General features: G+C 36.2%; 1 protein-coding gene across 1 annotated transcript; it reads right to left on the bottom strand.

The window, feature by feature from the left end:
• Positions 1-6080: 6080 nt before the first annotated feature.
• Positions 6081-6464, bottom strand: LOC149152392 (uncharacterized). Its single transcript, XM_089443463.1, has one exon. The coding sequence runs from the start codon at positions 6462-6464 to the stop codon at positions 6081-6083; it is 384 nt and encodes a 127-aa protein (XP_089299589.1).
• Positions 6465-16191: the final 9727 nt, after the last annotated feature.

Genomic DNA, 16191 nt, shown 5'->3' with positions numbered 1-16191 from the left:
CTCAGAGGGTTGGCCTTTTTTACCTGAAGAACCACCCTCTGCAGGAGCGCTAGGACTGGCGTGAATGGTAGTTTCCTGATTTGTTGGGCCGCCTGGATCCTTTCGCTGAGTAGTCTCAGTCTGCGTGGAATCGTTCTTGTCTGCTGTCGTCGGCTCCAAGGGAGCGCCTGGACCAACAGCCCCCGAACCAACAGCTCCTGAACCAACAGTGTCTTCACACAGCTCAATGGTGACTGACGCAATGAAGGAAGAGTAGCCTAGGGAGCAGGGGAAGTGGAAGCGAGCCATGTGGGATTGGGAGTGGTAAGAGCAAGCTTCAGTGATAATTTGCCCTCTTCCTCTACCACGGCCACTTCTGGTCGTAGGGGATCTATAAAAGCTGAATTCCAAAGCATCAGATGAAGGTTCAGAGGTCGTGGAGGATGGATGGTGAGAGACATGACCACGGGAGCTGCCTCTCCTACAGCTCATCCTAGAGCGAGTTCTGGGCATTTTGAGGATGGCAGGAGGAGCAGAACAAACAACAACGAAGGAGATAGAAAGGGAGCTGCAGAGGAAGGTGTAGGACTAATTAAAAGGAAGATGGATGCACTGATGAATGGCAGCGTTATGATCCCGAGCTAGATAGTGGACTAATCTTTTTCGAGAGCCAGGAGCGAAATTCTCGCTTGAACAACTTAAGCACAAGGGAGGAGCCAGAATGAAGAACAAAAAAAGCGCCATTACAATTATACTGTTGAACTGAAGGGTGGTGGGGTGCTGCATTAATGCAGCAATTAATTTGTAGTCCTGATTCATTAATTCAATCCTCATGCGAGGCTGGCTGGCGCTAGTGATGGGCCACGCGCCTCCCTTCCACGCCGCTGTCAAGCTGTATGCCATATTATACACCCGCATCCGGGTGGGATAGATCTTGTTGCACCAGGAGATTGCAGTCGCGCTTGAGTTGTGAATCATTGGAATTGTTCAATGGGCCAGAGAAAAATGGGAGCTGTTGATCGGCCCCTTGATTAGCCAGTCTGTCTGCTGCCTTATTAGCTGTATGCTGGATGTGCTTGAAGGATATGCTGCGAGGAATTTTGAGCCATTCTTCAATTTGTTCCAATCTACTTAGAAGCCTCCAACTCGAAGCTATTTTTGCAGCTGAGGATCCTGATTGTAGCCTGATTGCAGCCTCTATAAGGATTTGAGAATCGCCTTCGACCTCTAGAGGGAGAAAATTTTTGGTTTCTGCTATGCATAGACCCTGCCATAAGCTTTCCAGCTCGGCAACGTTGTTGGTGTCTTTGCCTAATGTTCCATGATAGATATGCAAAACTGAGCCTGCCGCGTTTCTAAAGATGCCTCCATAGCCAGCTGGCCCAGGATTTCCCTTAGCCGCACCATCAAAGTTCAGCTTGTAAGGGTGGATGGCAGGAGGTGACCAAAAATGAGCTGACTCAGAGTGAATGGAGGTGCTGGGTTTGATATGATCTATAGAGGTGAGATCAAGGTTCCAATTGGCGAGAATGAGATGCTCCTGGGGTAGGACTGGCATATCTGAATCTTGCCATCGTTTAAGAGCCAAAGTTTCTTGAAGATTCTGCCTGAGAAGAAACCAAAGGGTATCAAGAGGTGAATTATGATTTTTGAAGATCCTGTTGTTTCTTTCCTTCCAGATGATCCAATAGATGAAGCCTGGAAGGAGGTGCCAGAGGGCATTAAGAAGAGGACTTTGGAAAGGGTTCTGAGGCCAATTTCTGATGGTGTTTACTGTGTCTCCCTCTTTTCTACCTGATCTTCTATTGCACTGAGCTGCTCTTTCCCACATTTGAGCTACTAATGGGCAAGTGTCCAAGAGATGATTAATGTTCTCTGAATGTAGATTGCAGTTGGAGCATCTGGATGGCCCGATAAATCCACGCTTTTGCAGGTTATCCCAAGTGAGGATCCTTTGTTTGCTTAGAAGCCAAAGGAAGGTAGAAACCTTAGGCCAAATGTTTGGTTGCCAGACTTGGTCCCAAAGTGGATCTTTTATAATCTGCAGAGGTTGATAAAGGATTTGATAAGCCTCCTTGGTAGTGAACAGGCCCTTGGTAGTGTATCCCCATCTCAATCGATCTTTCTGATCTGATAGTTTGATTTTCCTGAGTTTGAGCTCGTTGTCAATCTCATCATAGGTTTCCTCCTGCCAGTTGGCTTGCCATGTATTCGCCGATCTCCAAAGCTGAAATCCGTGGGAAGAATGTTGTTGCCAGAATTGATGTACATAGATTTGCTCATTTTGCTGCATGGTTATTTGCCACTTGGGTTTGTGAAAAAGAGAGGCAAGTTTGGGAAGTTGTTGCCAGGAATCTTCCCAGAATCTTGCAGTGTTGCCTGAGTGGATTTCCCAAAAGTTGTGCGCTTGAATGAAGGCGCTATGAATTTTGGCAGTGTTCCAGATTAGTGAGCCAGGAGTGGTAGAGGAGAATCTGATTAGCTCCTCCACAGGACTGCCTGGAGCGTATTTGGCTTGCCATAGACGACCCCAGGGAGTAAGCGGTTTGGAGAGCCAATTCCACCATATACGCACCCCCATGATGTTGTTGCTGTGGAGGGGGTCCCTCAGGCCTAATCCCCCAGCTGATTTCGGGAGACAAACCTCCGACCATTTAACCAGGGCCCATTTTCTGTTGTGGCCTGAGGAGCCCCAAAGAAAATTTCTTTGAAGATTGCGAATGTTCTTGAGAACCCATTTCGGGGCAGCCAAGATTGAGAACAGGTACAGAGGCATGGCTTGGAGGACAGATTTGATGAGGATGATTCTGCTTGCAATGTTGAGAGAGCGGTAGGTCCAGGAGGAAAGCCTGGTTTCTAAGTTGTCAAGGAGGGTCCTCCAGGCGGCATGTTTGATGGCAGAGTCAAACAGGGGAGCCCCCAAATATTTCGAAGGAAGCTTGGCTATCGAAAAGCCCAAAATCTAGGCTATATTCCTTTGAGTGAGAATGGGAGTGTGGAAGAAAAAGAGTTGAGATTTGGAGGCATTGATGGATGTGCCAGAGGCGTCTGAGAAAAGATTGAGCAGGTGTTTGAAGGCAGAGGCTTCTTGTACTGAAGGATAGCCAAAAAGCATATTATCGTCAACAAACTGTTGGTGAGTAATGGGGGATTGGCCATGCAGTGAAATGCCCTTTAAAGAGTGTGAAGTAGTAGCAGAGTGAAGAAGGCAGCTTAACCCTTCAGCCATGAGAACAAAAATGAATGGGGAAAGAGGATCTCCTTGATGAATACCCCAAGAAGGATGAAAAGGAGGGGAGGGGGATCCATTGAGAAGGATGGAGAAGCAGGGGGAGGAAATGAGATTCATGATCCATCGTGTCCAGGTGGCATTGAAGCCGAATGCTAATAAGATGTGTTTAATATAGGTCCAGTTGAGTTTGTCGAAAGCTTTGGAGAGATCTAGTTTGAGAATCATACTTGGTTTTTTCAATATCTTGAGTGAGTGGATCACTTCGTGGGAGAGAATGATACCATCCAGAATTTGGCGGCCTTCTACATATCCTGTCTACTCTGGAGAGATAAGGAGAGGGAGAAGAGGTTTGAGTCTATTCGCCACTACTTTAGATATAAGCTTGTAGATGACATTGCATAATGCAATTGGCCTAAATTTATCAGGAGTCTTGGAATCTTCCAGTTTAGGAACGAGCGCTATGAAGGTCATATTTAGGGAAGGTAGAACCCAGTGCATCGATCGTGATTCATCCACAAGCTCCCAGACCTCTATTTTGATATGCTCCCAGAAAGCATGAAAGAAGTTGGCTGTGAATCCGTCAAGGCTGAGCGCCTTACCATCCTTGAGCTGGGCCATTGCATCCTCCACTTCCTGCATGGAGATAGGCTGTAGAAGCCTATTGTTGTGATCCTCATTAATGGTTTTAGGAATGTGCTGCACTATACTTTGTATAGCTTGATTTCTTCTGCCCAGTGGTTCTCTATGAGTGTCCTGAAAGTATTCTTGGAATTCTTGTACTATGTCTTCATTCACCTCCAGGCACTCCCCTTGTTGATTGTTGATGAATGCGATGTTGTTGTGTATTCTCCTTTGAATGGTTGACCTATGAAAGAACTTAGTATTTTTCTCCCCATCCTTGAGCCATCTAATCCTGGATTTTTGTTGCCAGAGAGTCTCTTCTTGCTGCCTGCGTGTTTCAATCTGATTTAGGAGTACCTGCTCTTGTAGTGCATAATCCTCCATTCGACCCTCTGATATGATACATTGTTGCAGTGTGTTCATTTTCTGCTCCAACGCTTTCCTTTGATCGAATATGTTGCCAAACTGAGTGCGATTCCAAGTTTTCAGCACTTGCTTAAGGTATTTTAGCTTTTGTTGAAATTGAAACATCTTGGCTCCTGCGGGGGGGGTGAAGGATTTCCATGTAGCTATTACCACATCTTTGAAACTGGGATGAGAGAACCAGAAGGATTCGAAGCGGAAAGTTTTGTTGCTCTTTGACTCTGGACGTGACCACTGAAGCATTATAGGCCAGTGATCTGAGCCTACTTGAGGCAAAATGGAAGCATGGAAATCTTCGCCCAGATGAATGGCGTTATCCGACAGGAGGAAAAAATCAAGTCTGGAACTCTTCGTTTGTTGGTCCATGTAAACATACCATTCGAGGTCTGAAGATCCATGAGCTGATTCCTAGATATGAAGTCTTTAAAGCCAATGTTGTCCCCTTCTAGTCTTGCTCGACCTCCGTATTTTTCCTCCAACGCTATAATGATGTTGAAGTCACCACCACTTATCCATAGGGGATGGCTTATGCCAGAGCTGAGAGCAGTGAGAGTGTTCAAAAAATCCATCTTTTTTTGAAGATCTTGAGGAAAATACACATTTGTGAGAAGACCATGGATATTGGTACCAATGAGGTGGAAAGTGGTTTGAATGAAGAAGTGAGAGGCATGGAAATCTTGAAGGGAGAGAATTTGAGGGTTCCATAAGATTTCCAGCCCTCCAGAAGCACCTGATGCATCCACAGAGACTGAGCGACAACCTATCCAAACTTTGTTTAGAATTTTCTCCAATACAGTGCTATTGCCTTTGGTTTCTTGTAGAAAGACTAATGTAGGCCTTTCTTGCTGAATCATGTTTTTTAACATTCTATGTTTTGCAGGGCTGTTAAGCCCTCGCACATTCCATGAGATTAGCTTCATGAGGAACCGTGGGGAAGAGCTTTAAAGAAATTGGTCAGCTTGGGGAATTCTCCAGAATCCACCAGCGTTTCTCCAATAATGATAGTCCTTTGCAAATCTATTTTTCGCCCTCGTTTTTTCATGTCTTTCAAATTTTTTTTACCATCCCAAGGACTACTTGCCTGAATGCCAAGATATTTGTTTTGTTGTGCTCTGATCAGAACTCCTTCAAGTCTGTCGATCTCCCTTGGGGGAATATCACTGAAATCTTTTTGTCGACACGCTGCTTCCAGTTTGAGTAGGTCCATACCTCCTAGATCTTCACTTTCTGGTCCCTCCTCCATGAGTGATGGTTTGTCTTGTTCCTCCTCATCTGACCTTTGATTAATATTGTGGGCTAGAGAAGCGTCAATCTCCATGGCGGAAGATGGTATGGCTGTTTCTGAAGCGAGATTTTTGTCAGTAGAGGTTGAGGCGGGAGTGCTGATTGGAGCGGACTTAGAGGGCGGAGCTGAGGGATTTGGGGGAGGCACAGGGGTGGAAGAGGAAGGATCTAGAGGTGGGATGAGTGTATGATCCTCCATGAAGATTGGAGAGGACAAGATTCCAAAGCTATTATGAGTTTCAGGTTTCTTGGGATCTTCTGGAGCAACTGGAGGTTTCTTGGTTTGCTTTCTATGGCTAGGAACTCTCGTGAATCCTTCAACATCTTTACTTGTCTCTGATGCGGATGCTTTCGACTGAAGATTCAGAGGGCAATCCCTGAAAAGATGGCCATGCTCATGGCACTTTCTACAGCGAAAAGGAATGTGCTCGTAGTCTATTGTTTGTACCCATTCATAATCATCATGAAATAAACTTACCGAATCCGTGAGTTCTTTGGTTAGATGCATGTGTACACAAATCCTGGCATAGGAGGTGTATCTTCAGTATTTGGTTTCCTCAGCGACTTTGATGAAGACTCCTAGGTTGTTGCCAATGTCCTTTAAAGTCTCCTCGTTCCAATATTCCACTGGAAGAGAATACAAGCGTATCCATACTGGAGCCCAGGTGAAGTCCTCTTTGTCTGGATCGAACCTCGCTTTCCATTCTCGGAGATATAGGCCTGCAGAGTTGAAGAAATACAGACCTCCTTCGAAGATGCGGGTTTTGTCTTCCAGGCAGTTGAAGATAGCAGTGAAAAAACCTTTGGGGCCTAGCTGCAGGGAGACTTGACCCTTAGGCTTCCATTTGGAGGCTATCCATCCATACAAGGCCTTTTCAATTGGCCAGAATCCAAGGAACTTACCTATGAGTGCATGATCACTCATGTATTGGATTTGGGCGTTGATTCGATCACTGGGAAGATATATTTTTATTCTCTGCAGACTTGGGAATGCATGTTGCAGAGAACGGTTTTGGCCGTGACGTCGAGTTGTTCTGGTCTGTTTCTTTGTCTATGGCTATCTTGTGACCTACAACAGCATTTCCATTGTTGTCTGTAACAGGATCTGAATGAGGGCCATCAGTTGGGTCAGGGCCTTGACCGACTGGAACTTCTACATTTATTGGCTTGTTAGGAGAGGGATCTGATGAGGGAGGGGGGGCGGTGCCCACCCCTCCGGACGACAGGGCCATGGAGAGGAGATTACCGGTGTCGAAGGCTAGAGAAACCGAGCCACAAAGGATAGGGACAATGGGATTATTTAGTAACCATAGCAGGGAAGCATCACACATCAAAAGAGTCGTCTCATAAACATTCAGTATAGCAATGAAGTATTATGGACAAAGCTTTTTAAATTTTTATTATTTACTAACTAACTTAACTAATAATAAGTTAGTTACTGTCTAATTTTTGTTGAAGGGTCATGTCTATTATTACTAGCTTAACTAACTATTATTTATGATTATTATCTTTTACATTATATTTATATTATTTATATATTTTATTTGTTACAATCACAGGCATACTTGGACTGGGAAAGGGAAATACCTTCCTTGGATTGCAAGACTTGAAGACCAAGAAAATAATGTAAGTGTCCTAAGTCTGTCATTTCAAACTTCCTTTTAAGGCTAGAATTCACATGGTTTATAAGGTTGGGATCACTACTAGTCAATATAAGATCATCAACATAAAGAACAAGAATGATAAGAGACTTGCCCACTTTCTTGGTGTAGAGAGTATTGTCAGAATGACACCTAGAAAAGCCATTTTCTAAAAGAAAGTTATCCATTTTGGCATACCAAGCTCGAGGAGCTTTCTTGAGGCCATAAAGGGATTTCTTAAGCCGACATACAAGGATGGAGTCTGTTTGTATACAGCCAATAGGTTGTTCCATATAGATTTCTTCATGCAAGTCCCCATGCAAGAAGGCAGATTTAACATCCATCTGATGGACTTCCCATTTGAAAGAGGCAGAAAGGGAAAGAACAAGGCAGATAAAGTTCATTTTGGCAACAGGGGAGAAGGTTTCAGTGTATTCAATGCCTTCAACTTGTGAAAAACCCTTAGCAACAAGACGAGCTTTATGTTTATCAACTTTCCCATCTGGTCCATACTTGGTTCTGTAAACCCATTTACATCTAACAAGTTTTCATCCCTTTGGTAGAGGAACAAGATCCCATGTATCATTTGCCAATAATGAATGATATTCTTCATTCATAGCTGCTTCCCAATCTGGATGGCCTGAAGCTTCTGCAAAGGTCTCTGGATCATAATTCACTAAAGCTTGAGCCAGTAAAGAAGAGGCTCTATCAAACTGAGAACATGTACGTCGCTGATCTGTAGGATCACCGGCAAGATCACCTGCTGCATCCCGAGTAGCATGGACCCATTTTGGAAGCTGAGGAGATGAAGGAGGACCCTGAGAAGGGGGGGAGGATTTTCATCCTCGCTTTCATCATCTGAAGAAGAAATATTTTCAAAATTAGAAGAGACAGGGAGAGATGGCACATCTGCCAAACTAGGCTCGTAGGCCGATATATTTTTAGCAAACTTTACATCTCTTCTAATGATAACATTTTTGGACTTAAGTGGAATAAGTCCATATCCTTTGACATATTCAGAATATCCAACAAAAATACATTTTTCACTCTTAGGTTCTAAAGTTTTATGTTTCTCATCTGGAATATGGGCCCATGCTTCACTTCCAAAAACACGAAAGTGACTTACATCTAGTTTAATTGAGCTCCATGCTTCTTCTAGAGTGATATTCTTTAAAACCTTAGTAGGAGTGTGATTTATTATGTAATTTGCACAGTTAATTACTTCTGCCCAATAATTAAGACTAAGTCCTTTAGATTGAAGCATACAATTAGCCATTTCCTTTAAGGTGCGATTCTTTCTTTCAGCTACACCATTTTGTTGTGGAGTATATGGAACAATATGTTGCATTTGAATTCCATTCTCAGTGCAAAAGTTGATGAATTTGTTGTTAACATATTCTTCGCCATTATCAGATATTAGCTTAAGAATTTGATGTCCAGATTGTTTTTCAACAAATGCCTTAAAGGGCAAGAACATGTTAAATACTTCACTCTTGAGTTTTAAGAAGTATACCCAAGTTCGTCTGGAGAAATCATCAATGAAAGTTAAGAAATACTTGTAGCCAGAGAACAAAACAACTGGAAGTGGACCACATAAATCACTATGCACGAGCTGTAAAGGGGCTAAGGCATGCCAAGAGGCACGTTTTTCAAAACTGTCCCAATGATGTTTTCCGAGTACACATCCGGAACAAACACCATCTCTGCAAGATACCATTGGAATACCTGTCACCATATTTTCTTTACATAGATTCTGAAGAGAGCGATAGTTTAAGTGACCAAATCGCTCATGCCAAAGTTTGCTCACTTCATCATTATGAGCAACAAATATCGAGGGAAGATTTGATGACCCAAAGTTGTGAAACTTATACAACCTTGTAGAATCATCAGCAATGCCAATAGCTAAAATCTGTCTAGGATCTCTTAGGTCCTTAATTACAACATCGTGAGGTGAAAATTCAACGATTTTACCTTCACCTGAATGAGTTATCTGATATACAGATAGAAGGTTGCAGGATAAGGTTGGAACACATAATACATCATTAAATTGACCATTTTCTATATGAACAGTTCCAGTCCCTACAACACTAAGAGATCTATCATCACCAACATATATATTTTTGGTGTTACAATCATTTAAAGAAGAAAACATGGCTTTGTTTTTGGACATGTGATAAGAAGCTCTAGAATTAATGAGCCAATCATGAGAATGAGAAGAATAAGATACATTTAGTGCATAGCCAGACTGAGATGCTTGACAACCACATGCAGAAAGTGCCATTCCTGAAGATGAAGTTGAAGTTGAAGAGTGCTCCAAATGGATATTATGCTTCTTCATTGTTGCTTCCAAGGCTTCCATCTTCTTAAAGCATTTGGATTCTAAGTGGCCATATCGATTACAAAAGTTGCAATGTCTATCAGTCTTCTTCCCTTTGTTTTTATTTGTCTTATCATTTTGTTGAAATGATTTTTCATTTTGAGGCTGAAATTGCTTAGTACCCTTGTTTGGTTTAGGACCATTCCTTTTAGGATACAACTTCTTAGGATTCTTTGAATTTGATTGCTGCTGGGCGGCTAACGCTTTCTTAGAAGAGTTTCCAAGATGAAGAAGACCAAGGTGTAAGAGTTTTTCTTGTTCTCTTATTAAAGAATCACAAAAAGAATCAAAGGAAGGGGACTTGTAGTCTTGTTCTTGAGAAATGAAGGCTTCTCTTGTAGAATGGAAGGTGGAAACAAACACAGAGTAGGCTGGTCCCATCTTAGTAAGAATGGAATAGATAAGGTTACTATCTTCTTTCTTAACCTTAACACCTTCCAAGAGAAGTCTAAGGGTCTTGAACTTGGACAAAAAATCTTCAATACAATAAAAATTATTGGGGTCCAATATAAGCAACTCATTTTCAAGTTGATGGGCTCTAAGTTCATTTTTTATTCCAAAAACTTTAGTAATGTGTTTCAATGCTTCATCAGGAGTATAAAGTTCTACAATATGGAATCTAAGATCTGGAGAAATAGACATCCCTATCAACCCACGTGCTTGATCTTGCCTATTTTTCCATTTAGCTGTCTTATCTTCATCTTTCAATTTGGTTTTTTGGCTTGAGGCTATTCTGTAGAGACCTTTACTTCTAAGTAAATCCACAATGTAGGACCACCATTGAAAGTAGTTGGTGCTGTCAAGAATAACTTGGCATGGACTTTCCATTTTAACAGAAACTGAAGTTATAAATGCTGAAACTAAGTGTTGCAACGGAAAGATCTTGAAAAATTAGGCTGTTTAAAAAAAAACGGTTCTGAAAACGACTTCTGGATGAAGAAGTTATGACTTTTTGAAGAAAATTTGATGAAGATGCTGACAAAGTGTGGGAATGTGCGGAAATGAAAAATTTGCCCCCACAAAAAGGAGACTTGAACTCAAGACCTCTACTCTCATAAATTAGCTTTGGACCAAGTGAGCTATACAAAAAGTTTGAGAGAGAGAGAGAGGGGGGGGTTGAAGCTTTCGGTTGCATGCTTGCTTTGAGAAAGCTCTTTTTCCCTACAAAACAAAAAACACAAAACCCAACATGGACATAAAAAAAAAAAACGAACCTTACGGCTCGAAGTTAGCTTTAGCTAGAAACTAAATATTTTCCTCATTGTTTCTGATTTTCCGAGATCACACTAAGGCGCAGCGGAAAAGAGCATACACATGAGAAAAATCCTTCCTTTCTGTTTCTGATTTGCCCAGATCGCACAGGGTCGCGGGGCAAAGAGCATACGCAGAAATGAAAGGTATAGATCCAGTAATAAAAAAAAGCTAAATAAACTGAAACCGAAATAAACAGAGAGAAAATAACTTTAAACTGCAAATAAACACTATATACCTCAAGATCTTAAAAATGACGCAACTAGGGCTACCGGAAACCTTTTCGCGTGAAACGAAAGGGGTTCCTCACTGGAACAGATGCTCCCAACACAACAGAGCAGTCCTCTCGGCCTGAAAGCAGTTAAAAACAATAGATCTAGGAAACGGTAGTCGGATGCAGTTCTACCAGCTTCAGATTTGGATCACCAACAGACGCGGCCCTCAAATAGCTCTGATACCATGTAGGAATTTACAAGGTAAGTTCCTCAGACAGAACACCAAAGGACACCACTCACAAACAGATCATAGATCAATACACCAGTACTTTTGACGTGGTTAAAACCCTCAAAGAGGGAAACAGTCCACAGCCTGAGCCAACGCGGCCACTTCAGGAAATTTATTAATAAAAGAACGAAAATTTACATAAGCTTCTCTCATGGACGGGTTAACCTACAAATGACCCTCCATGCTCTTTAAATAGAGATCATGGACCAATCGGGTGTTAAGCCACGGATCAAGTGTCGGTAATACCGAGGAGAGAATGAACCGTCAGATCACTACATATCGTGACCGTCGGATTGTAAGTTACAAAATGTACATAGTAAAGAAACACACTCTCCCTAACTCTATACTAGACCAAGTTATACTTAACTATTTCCTATGTGTCGGAATATCCTAACATTAAAATCATTTAAAATTGTTCTTTAATCAATCTAAATTATTTTTAATGTATTTTAAATTGTTTTTAAAGCATTGTAAACTATTTTTAAAGCATTTTAAAATCATTTAAAATTGTTCTTAAAGCAATTTAAATTATTTTTGAAGTATTTTAAATAGTTTTTAAAGCATTATAAATTGTTTTGAAAGTATTTTAAATTGTTTTGAAAAAATTTTAAAAACATTTTAAAGTACTTTAAAACTTTTTAAATTGTTGTTAGATCATTTTAAAAGAATTTAAAATTGTTTTTAAAAAATTTTAAAGCGTTTTTAAATTATTTTGAACTATTTTAAATTGTTTTTAAAACGTTCTAAATTGTTTCAAAAACATTTTAAATTGCTTTTAAAGCATTTTAAATTATTTTTAAAGCGTTTAAAATTGTTTTTAAAACATTTTAAAGTACTTTAAAGCTTTTTAAATTGTTTTAAAACATTCTAAAACGGTTTTAAAGCATTTTCGATTGTTGTTAAAGCACTTAAACTTATTTTTAAAACAGTTTAAAACATATTAAAATCATTTAAAATTGTTCTTTAATCAATTTAAATTATTTTTAAAGTATTTTAAATTGTTTTTAAAGCAATGTAAACTATTTTTAAAGCATTTTAAAATCATTTAAAATTATTCTTAAAGCAATTTAAATTATTTTTGAAGTATTTTAAATAGTTTTTAAAGATGTGTAAATTGTTTTGAAAGCATTTTAAAAACATTTTCAAGTACTTTAAAGCTTTTTAAATTGTTGTTAAAGCATTTTAAAAGAATTTGAAATTGTTTTTAAAACATTTTAAAGTGTTTTTAAATTATTTTGAACTATTTTAAATAGTTTTTAAAACATTCTAAATTGTTTCAAAAACATTTTAAATTGCTTTTAAAGCATTTTAAATTGTTTTTAAAGCATTTAAAATTGTTTTAAAAACATTTTAAATTACTTTAAAGCTTTTTAAATTGTTTTTAAAACATTTTAAAACGGTTTTAAAGCATTTTCAATTGTTGTTAAAGCACTTAAAATTATTTTTAAAACATTTTAAAACTTAAAAGTACAAATGAACTGTTTAAATAGCAATCAATAAAACATATCAGCTGACTGATTATGGAATTGGATCCCATGTTTCGCCCTCGTCTGTTATCATTGCCCCACAAGAGAGAAGGGCAGCTTTATTAACTTCAAGGTCTACTTCTTTGTTGTTGTCTCTCAATACGTGGAAGTATTTCAGGTTTTGGAACAATTTCCCCAATCTTCTGATTCTAGATATCGGTCTTGCCAATCTGAAGTCCCAAGGGGATGAGTTGGTCACCATGATTTTTATTATCACTTGAGAATCCCCAAAAATGTTTGCCTCCTTGATTTCCAAATTCAAGAGAAACTTAAGACCTTGGAGGAGGGCCAAAGCCTCAACTTGAATGTTGGAGTTGATCCCCAGACCCCAAGCAAAGTTGTGGGTCGATATGCCTTCATTGTTTTTTACAATTCCTCCTACCCCAGCCTTGCCAGGATTTCCCTTTGATGCCCCGTCAAAGAAAAGAGAGTGCACCTTTTGATTGGAGATCCAGTCTTGAAAATCTTCATTATTTCCCCCCTTATTTGCTAGTCTTTAGAAGGGGAGATATTTCTGGTAGCTTGATGAAATTATAGGTTTAGGGAGGCACCCCAAACAGTATCTAACTGATTTAGATTTGAAACGTCTTTTTTGATCTCCCAAGCATTCTTTTAACTGGAATTTTATCTTAGTTTCTACCACCTTGACATCATGTTGTGTGTTTCAAAAAATTATGTTGTTTCCCTCTAGCTAGATTTGCCAACAACAGATTTTAGGAAGGGAACACCAAGCCGCTTTAATCACTTTGTTTTTGGGAGGAGGGTCGGGATAACTGTTCTACCAATTTGAAAAAAGATCAATTATGGAGATGGGAAGAACAAAATTGGGGTTCCAATAATCCATTTGCAAAAAGAATTTAAAATTGTTTTTAAAACATTTTAAAGTGTTTTAAATTGTTTTTAAAACGTTCTAAATTGTTTCAAAAACATTATAAATTGTTTTTAAAGCATTTTAAATTGTTTTTAAAGAGTTTAAAATTGTTTTTAGAACATCTTAAAGTACTTTAAAAAATTTTAAATTGTTTTTAAAACATTTTAAAACGGTTTTAAAGCATTTTCAATTGTTGTTAAAGCGCTTAAACTTATTTTCAAAAAATTTTAAAATGTTTTTGAAACATTTTAGAACATTTTAAAATCATTTAAAATGGTTCTTAAATCAATTTAAAGTATTTTAAATTGTTTTTAAAGCATTGTAAACTATTTTTAAAGCATTTTAAAAACATTTTAAAGTACTTTAAAAACATTTTAAAGTTCTTTAAATCTTTTTAAATTGTTGTTAAAGCATTTTAAAAGAATTTAAAATTGCTTCTAAAACATTTTAAAGTGCTTTAAATTATTTTTAAAATATTTTGAACTATTTTAAATTGTTTTTAAAACGTTCTAAATTGTCTGAAAAACATTTTAAATTGTTTTCAAAGAATCTTAAATTGTTTTTAAAGCACTTAAAAATCTTTTAAAAACATTTTAAAGTACTTTAAAGCTTTTTAAATTCTTTTAAAACATTTTAAAACGGTTTTAAAGCATTTTCAATTGTTGCTAAAGCACTTAAACTTATTTTTAAAACATTTTAAAATGCTTTTGAAACATTTTAAAACATTTTAAAATCATTCAAAATTGTTCTTAGGTCAATTTAAATTATTTTTAAAGTATTTTAAATTGTTTTTAAAGCATTGTAAACTATTTTTAAAGCATTTTAAAATCATTTAAAATTGTTCTTAAAGTAATTTAAATTATTTTTGAAGTATTTTAAATAGATTTTAAAGCATTGTAAACTATTTTTAAATCATTTTAAATTGTTTTGAAAGTAGTTTAAAAACATATTAAAATACTTTAAAGCTTTTTAAATTGTTGTTAAAGCATTTTAAAAGAATTTAAAATTGTTTCTAAAACATTTTAAAGTGTTTTAATTTTTTTTAAATATATTGAACAACTTTAAATTGTTTTTAAAACATTCTAAAATGTTTCAAAAACATTTTAAATTGTTTTTAAAGCATTTTAAATTGTTTTTAAAGAGTTTAAAAATCTTTTTAAAACATTTTAAAGTACTTCAAAGCTTTTTAAATTGTTTTAAAACATTTTAAAACAGTTTTAAAGCATTTTCAATTGTTGTTAAAGCACTTAAACTTATTTTTAAAACATTTTAAAATCATTTAAAATTGTTCATAAATAAATTTAAACTATTTTTAAAGTACTTTAAATTGTTTTTAAAGCATTGTAAACTATTTTTAAAGCATTTTAAAATCATTTAAAATTGTTTGTAAAGCAATTTAAATTATTTTTGAAGTATTTTAAATAGTTTTTAAAGGATTGTAAACTGTTTTTAAAGCGTTTTAAATTGTTTTGAAAGCATTTTAAATTGTTTTGAAAGAATTTTAAAAACATTTTAAGGTACTTTAAAGCTTTTTAAATTATTGTTAAAGCATTTTAAAAGAATTTAAAATTGTTTTCAAAACATTTTAAAGTGTTTTTAAATTATTTTGAAATATTTTAAATTGTTCTAAATTGTCTCAAAAACATTTAAAATTGTTTTTAAAACATTTAAAATTGTTTTTAAAACATTTTAAAATGGTTTTAAAGCATTTTCAATTGTTGTTAAAGCACTTAAACTTATTTCTAAAACATTTTTAAAATTTTTTAAACCATTAAAGTTTTTTCTTAAATGAATCTAAATTATTTTTAAAGTATTTTAAATTGTTTTTAAAGAATTATTATCTATTTTTAAAGCATTTTAAAATCATTTAAAATTGTTCTTAAAACAATTTAAATTATTTTTGAAGTATTTTAAATAGTTTTTAAAGCATTGTAAACTGTTTTTAAAACATTTTAAATTGTTTTGAAAGCATTTTAAAAACATTTTAAAGTACTTTAAAGCTTTTTAAATTGTTGTTAGAGCATTTTGAAAGAATTTAAAATTGTTTTTAAAACATGTTAAAGTGTTTTTAAATTATTTTGAGCTATTTTAAATTGTTTTTAAAACGCTCTAAACTATTTCAAAAACATTTTAAATGTCTTTTAAAGCTTTTTAAATTGTTTTAAAGCATTTAAAATTGTTTTTAAAACATTTTAAAATGGTTTTAAAGCTTTTTCAATTGTTGTTAAAGCACTTAAACTTATTTTTAAAACATTTTAAAATGTTTTTGAAACATTCTAAAATATTTTAAAATCATTTAAAATTGTTCTTATATCAATTTAAATTATTTTAAAATGATTTAAAATTGTTTTTAAATCATTGTAAACTATTTATAAACCATTTTAAAATCATTTAAAATTATTTTTGAAGTATTTTAAATAGTTTTTAAAGCATTGTAAACTGTTTTTAAAGCATTTTAAATTGTTTTGAAAGCATTTTAAATT

The sequence above is a fragment of the Pinus tabuliformis genome, chromosome 9, assembly GCF_031772625.1.
Source record: "Pinus tabuliformis cultivar Carrire ecotype Pingquan chromosome 9, CPIR1, whole genome shotgun sequence".
NCBI classification, from domain to species: domain Eukaryota; kingdom Viridiplantae; phylum Streptophyta; class Pinopsida; order Pinales; family Pinaceae; genus Pinus; species Pinus tabuliformis.
The sequence above is the reverse complement of the archived record's forward strand: the minus strand, read 5'-3'. Positions and strand labels throughout refer to the sequence as shown.